Raw genomic sequence first — 7268 nt, 5'->3', positions numbered from 1 at the left:
ATTTCGATTTCAACCTTCTGTTCAACAAAAAGTGTAAAAATACACTTTTAAAATGGACGATTGAAATCAAAATATTGGTCAATGTTTCGATCTCAACCGTTCACAATGCCTCAAGCAATTTTATGAACCTTTTCCCCAAAATGGTCTCGCATATAAATATCTTGGTAGCTGTCGGATTTTGAATCCCGTTGGCGATTCTACGAAAGCAATACAACTTCACGCTTCACATCCGCAGGTACCGGAAGCTGCCACCTCGTTGTGGATAAGATTTTTATGAGATACCTCAAAACGCAAAACCAAAAATCATAAAACCCTAAAAATCTATCCAACTACTATCCGACACGTGGACTATTCATCAAACCTCCGATGGATCCAACATCGTATGCAGCCCACGGGCCGCACCTTATCAGGAAAACGAAAATGAAAACACCAAACCCGCGGGCCGCACCCAACTATAAAATGGAAGCTCTCTCTTAAGCCGTTGGCGAATGAATCTTTTGGTTTCTGCGAAACAACTTCATTTCGTGTTTTGCTCTTGCTCTCACTTGCTCTCACTGTTCATGGTTCGCCTGTATATATATATATTCTGATTGATTCGTGAAAATCTCTGTATTTGCCGGTATTTTTGTAATCTCCGGCGGTTTATTCCGATCATTATCTAGAGATGATACTCTCTTTAATTGATTGATTTCGTCATCTTCCTGGTAAGAAGTAGCAATTTATCAATATATCCTGATAAATGTTCGATCCGTACTTGCTAATCCACGTCCGAACTCGATCTCAAATCTGGTTCCGGAGGAGGAAGAAGATTTTGTGCTAACCAACTTCTTTACTTGTTGATGCTTTTGATGAATTTGTGATCTCCATCGATCACCGGATTCTAATATTTTCCTTGTACAGTGGAAGGTTGAGTTCTAGGGTTAGGTTCTCAGCTTTTAAGTTCTGTTTTCTTTTTATTGGCTGTATCTGTTCTGTTTTGTACAGTTTAGTTCTGAGCTGAAAGTAGAAGGAAAAGTGAGGATCTTCCTCTCTTTTTTCTTCATTTTCATATTTCTTACTCTTCCTAATCTGATCTTGGAAGTGGCGAAGATGAGTTTAACCGTTGCTGCCGAAAAAAATTCGGCACCAGAAATACATCTCCCTTCTGATATCGATTGGGAAATGTTGGACAAATCCAAGTTCTTCATTCTCGGAGCGGGGCTTTTCTCTGGGGTTTCTGCCACTCTTTATCCGGCTGTAGTCCTCAAGACTCGACAACAGGTAGCACAGAAGCAGGTCTCTGGAATGGCCATCGCAATCTTGCGCCACGAAGGAATCAGAGGCCTTTACAGAGGCTTTGGCACTTCCTTGATGGGAACCGTCCCTGCTCGTGCACTTTACATGACGGCGCTTGAAGTCACTAAGAGCAGCGTGGGAACTGCAACGGTTCGCTTGGGTATCCCAGAACCAACTGCCGCTGCGATCGCAAACGCCGCCGCCGGCGTGAGTGCTGCGATGGCAGCACAGTTCGTGTGGACACCGGTCGATGTTGTCAGTCAACGGCTCATGGTTCAAGGCTCTACAGGCAATCATAACAGTTCCAATCTATCATCCCTTTGTAAATATCGTGGTGGGATCGATGCTTTCAGGAAAATTCTCAGCGCTGATGGCTTTCGGGGTCTGTACAGGGGATTTGGTTTGTCTATATTGACTTACGCCCCTTCGAATGCAGTTTGGTGGACATCTTATTATATGGCGCAGAGACTCCTTTGGGGTGGATTTGGTTGCTATTTCTGCAAAAAAGAAGAAAATAGTAGAGCTGGTGTCACATTCCGGCCGGATTCAAGAGCAGTGGTGGCAGTTCAAGGTGTGAGTGCAGCTATGGCAGGTGGGTTTTCAGCTTTGATTACAATGCCGCTGGATACAATCAAGACGAGATTACAGGTTTTGGATGGGAATGGGAATGGGAATCGACCTCCAACAATTGGACAGACGATTAGGAATTTAATTAAAGAAGGTGGATGGGCTGCCACTTACAGAGGTTTAGGTCCTCGTTGTGTTTCCATGTCCATGTCTGCTACCACCATGATTACAACATATGAGTTTCTCAAACGTCTCTCTGCCAAGAATCAAGAAAACTTCACATGTTGATGAACTCGAAGCTTAGCAATGGAAAGATGGTTTCACTTTTGAATATATAATTGACTTGTGTTTCCCTCTAATTAAGGGTTATCCGTTCACATTTTGCTGCGGGACCTCTCTTCCGTTCTTAATTATGGAAATAAGTAATGTTTATTACTTTTCTTGTCAAGAAATACAAAAAATAATTGAAGGAATGTGCTCATGGCAATTTTAAAATACCCATGTTGGATCTGGAATCCTTTCTTTCATTAGACAAAAATTTCTTTCGAACACCAGAACAAAAACAAGGTGCTGCAAAGGTATTCAAACTCTAGTGGGATCTATTCCACTTCTCTCCTTTTTGCTGAAGCATTTATAAAACTGGTCTTCTGTGAGTTTCCAAAATGGGTATTCAAAAGTTACTTGTAAGAGTCGGATTCTTTTGATATCATCAACCAGATCAATCGGCTCTCTTCTCTGGTAATTGAGGTAGATTTCATTATTTGGGATATTTGTTTTTTAAAACTATACTTTCTCTGATGTGTTATCTGTCTTTGTTCTAAAAAACTCTAATATTATTATCAACTCTTGTTGCCAATCCGTGGTTTCTGAGACTGTATAATTCAGATACTACTCCTTATAAGAGCTTCTTTTCAATAGATCTGTTTTTCAGTTTTAAGAAAAAGAATTACTTCAGTGATTGGAGCTGATTGCACATATGCCACTCATGGATCACACCCTCATTGGAGAGACTCTGTGGACTGTTGGATGCTTTCTTCAGAACTGTTTACTAAATCTTACTCAAAATGATTTCATTGTGCACTTTTTCTCCTTTTTCCAACCCAATCCCTAATTTCCAAGGATATTCACTCTTATAGATTTCTCACTTAACATATCTATAAATTTTCAAGGATATTTCACTTTTGGGAACAGTCATTTGATATGTACTTTTACGGGAAAAAAATCATATGTTGTGCACAGCAAAGCATTTTTGTATCAAATAACTGGCTGAGATTAAAAGTTTAATTTTAAATTAAAAAAATCTCCAATAGTCTTGTATTTACTTTGTTTTCTCAGCTAATCATTTGGTACATATGTGCACAGCAGATGATGTTTTCCTGCACTTTTACTAATATTTGTTAAAAACTGCATATTATATTTTTTGCTACACATTTATTAGGAAAAACATGCTCTGTTGTACATAGAAGTGCACATATATGCTAAATAACAAGCTGAAAAAACAAAAAAATTACAAGGGTATTTTGGATTTTTTTAAATTTGAAATCAAACTTTAAATCACAATCTATAATTTGACATATATGTGCACTATTGTGCACAAAAGACAACTGGGAATAATAGAATATTTTTTTTCTATTTATTATTTGTCAAAAAAATTTTTATTAACAGTTACACGTTAATTATTACCAAAAAGATGTCATTAGTCATTATCAAATTTCGGTGGATGAAAAGAACAGAATTGATATTTCCTATTGCTATGGGAATGCTATCAGCAAAAATTTATTTTGTAATGCTAAAACCTTAGTTGTCCACACCCAAAAGCCTTCACCCTTGTTTTGGACAAGATTAATGCAAACAATTTAGTATTCTAAAGCAATAACTCATCACCAAGTGAAGTGAAAATTTGTAACTTTGCTTGATCGTCTTAATTTGTTCAAATGGTTAATTGAAGTTTAATTTAAAAATTCAAAATAATTTAAAAGTAAACAATCTTATCAGAGTATCATTTTCAAGAGTTATCATCATCCATGATATAAAATGATAGAGTTTACCTCCCCCATCTTCCCTTTTTAGAACCCCTATTAAAAATCGAAATGCACAAGCACAAATAAGAATACAAGCAAACACACGCATTATTGTAAGAAATTTACAGTGATTCAACAAAATAACATACATCCACTTGAGAGAATTAAAAAAAGATTCTATCATATCTTGAAAAGATTTATCAATTCACATTTTACAAAGTATTGTTACCCTTTGTTTGCCTTACCTGGTTATCCTACAGAAGCAACTGTTATAGAAAAAACCAAAACCCTAATAGTCATACAATTACAAGTCTACCCATATATTAATAACTAAGTGAAAACCATTTTCAATTATACTTAATAGTCAAACTTTAATTATACCAATCAATAGAATAGAAGACATGTCCAAACCCAACTCCCCTGAAAGTGCTCCCCCCCACCCCCACCCTCACCCAAAGTAATGTTATAAATTTTCTTCTTCTTCTTGAATTGACAATTTTTAAGTGTATTATTGCATGTATAATGTGCTTTATTTATTTGGTATAAGATCTTCTCTGTCATTATTCACTAAAAATGCAAGATAATAGCAATTCTTGAGAGTGACATGAAGGTAAATCACTTAAAGCTAAAGATAGAGTTCTCCTCCACTATTAGAATAGTTTTCTGATTTAAAGGGAAAAAATTAAAAATAACATGAAAAGTAAAGAAATTACATATTCTAATTATACCTATAATAATATTATTCGGGGGAAAAAATCTCAATCTTTTTGGGGTAGTTTTTAACTTTGAGAAGTCATAAGTGATACTCTTCCATCATAAGCATAAAAAAGGAGAAACAGAGAGTAGATAAGCTTTTGAATTTATGTTTTAATGAATATATAGCTTTTGTATTCATAATGATAGCAATTATGTTAGTAATTTTGTCAGCCTACTGCTCCAAACAAATACCACCATGGATAGTACTGAGTTTTAAAAATAAATATCATAAATATCCTGGCTTTAATAGTTCATATCAAATGCAAACCAATTAGGGTTCGAAAATAATATTATTTATTGAATTGTCAACTATGATTTATTTTTTTTGGTAAATAAATTGTCAACTATGATATATCATATCATTGAGGAGTGTTAGAATTTTTTTTTTTTTTCTAGGGGGAGAGGCTAGAGTGGTGGGGTTGTGCCGTTGTGGGGATTGGGAGGAGTGGAGATCTTCTTCACCCAACCTGTTTGTGAGAGGGGAAGGATGGAAGCACGGATAAGTTGGGTGGAGAGGATTTAGATCTGATTGAGAGTGGATAAAGATGTAATGACAAGTCAATATAGCCTAATGCGACCTACCTTCTTGAGTTTTATTATTATTTTTTGCAGTAACATGCCTTGCAATTGCATGACCGTCTAGATTGCATCAGGTAATCAAATGTTTAGTGACACTTTATCTTTTTAGCATAGAAAATTCATATGATATCATTTGATTGCATAGGGAATTTAAGGAAAGGAAGGGATTTTTTTTTTTTTTTTGGTTGAAAGAAATAGAAATATTAGTTAATCCACATCACAAGTACATGTCTATTATTGGTAACATCGTCCACCTTATTCCCTGGTTGATGCGTGTAGCATGCATTGCGAAATTGGTCATCCATTGCTGATGTTCTCAAAAAAAAAAAAAAAAACCCAACCCAATGAAGGGTTTTCTTAATCAGGTTCTTAATCAAGTCCACTGTACATTGAGTTAAATTTCTGCCAAGGAAATGAAAAACGTGACAATGTCAATCAAAGAACACACAAGTTAATAGAGAAGGTAATGCACTAGGTTGGAGGAATGAGACAGTAATGCATTTAAATTGGTTACAGAAAGTATAAATATTAAATGATTTCAGAATGCCTCATTTTTCTCTGAACTCAGGTGATGTGCTTGGCCATAGTAGTAGTCAACCTGAGTTGGATGATTTTCAAGGTTACAGTCTTAAAATGTTGACTCTCAAGAATGCTATTAAAGTTTTGCAGGATTCTGTTGCTGATGTAGAATTGTAGTTTGGTTAAAAGTGTGTCCACCCTTGTGGCATGTTGTATCTCCGTCCTTATGGTGTGTCTATCTACATCCTTATGGTATGTCTCCGCCCTTTTGGGCGTTAGTGGATGATACGTATATTGTATACATTGTGCTTAATTATTGTTGTTGTTGTTATAACCATTATTCTAAAGGTTTATTGGGCTCGACCCATCCTTTAGCTTAGATGACCATGTCTATTGCATGTACGACAGCTTGGTCATTTTCTATTACTTGGTTCGGATCAAACCTTGTATTTTCATGCATCTATCTTTTATATTTATTTCCCCCCTCTTCTTGTGTGTGTCTGTATTTCTTTTCAAATTTACGAATGAAGTTTTGAACTTTTTACCCAAAAATTTTTTTTTTCTGTCCAGGACTTTTTTGGGTAGGGTCTCTGCTGGCCAACTGTACTGGGTATTCTTGCTTGGTTGTTGATATGGATGAGGCAATAACTAGAATAAACAAGCTTACCAAATGAACAGGAATCTTTTTTAATCTCCTTCACTTGGAAAAATGCTTTATCAAAGTTCAAGAGGATCCAATGATTTCAGACTATACCGTTATGAGCCAAATGATAGCAATCTTGCCCCATGGGTTTACTATAGAATTTGATGCAGAAATTTTCATTAAGAAGCTTCAAATACCAAAGATATATAACAATCTTTATCATTCCGGATTTTGACCAATTTTAGTCTGCATAGATTTGAAACAGATGAAAAAAATCGATGTCTGATTCATTGAACCATGAGAATTCAGATGATTAGAAAGAATTGGAAGTCTAAAGTGGTATTGACTGATGATTCAGATGATAGATGCCAGAAGATAAAGATGAACTTGATGTCCTAAATCTTTTTCGATCTCGTGATAAGGTCTACAAGTTTATCCAAACACCAAGTCAGGGAATCATGATAAAATTTGGTATGGCATTTCAATGTGGTTCTGCCCAATTTAGTCGATCTTTACTTTGACCCAGGTTGGTCATACAGGTCTCACAAACATTTCATCAAACACTTCATAGATATCCAAGCAATTTACTCCCTTGAAGATCTCAGGCTGTGTAAATGCAATCAATCTGAATGCAATGCAAAGTTAATTTCATTTCATCATTCACTCTTCTTCTTAGATTTACTTGCTTTGTCTCTATTAATTTTAAATTCTATCGATTTTTTTATTACAATTTCATTAGGATCTTAATGAACTAATAACAAAAGTGGCATGAGTTTGTTCATACCAAAATTGTATCGCACTAGAGTGTTTAATTAAACCGCTTTTCCACACCGATTTAATACCAAAACCATACTGAACTGTTTTTACAAATATCAAAATGTAGCATACCAAGTGAATTCGGTACCACA

At 35.6% G+C, this 7268-nt stretch overlaps 1 protein-coding gene across 1 annotated transcript; it reads left to right on the top strand.

The window, feature by feature from the left end:
* Positions 1-482: 482 nt before the first annotated feature.
* On the top strand, positions 483-2503 carry LOC149021542 (uncharacterized). Its single transcript, XM_089147140.1, has one exon. The coding sequence runs from the start codon at positions 1090-1092 to the stop codon at positions 2128-2130; it is 1041 nt and encodes a 346-aa protein (XP_089003266.1). The 5' UTR covers positions 483-1089; the 3' UTR covers positions 2131-2503.
* Positions 2504-7268: the final 4765 nt, after the last annotated feature.

The sequence above is a fragment of the Hakea prostrata genome, chromosome 3 (genome assembly GCF_041222555.1).
Source record: "Hakea prostrata isolate BN-2017 chromosome 3, UWA_Hpros_2, whole genome shotgun sequence".
NCBI classification, from domain to species: domain Eukaryota; kingdom Viridiplantae; phylum Streptophyta; class Magnoliopsida; order Proteales; family Proteaceae; genus Hakea; species Hakea prostrata.
This window is presented reverse-complemented; position numbering and strand designations above follow the sequence as displayed.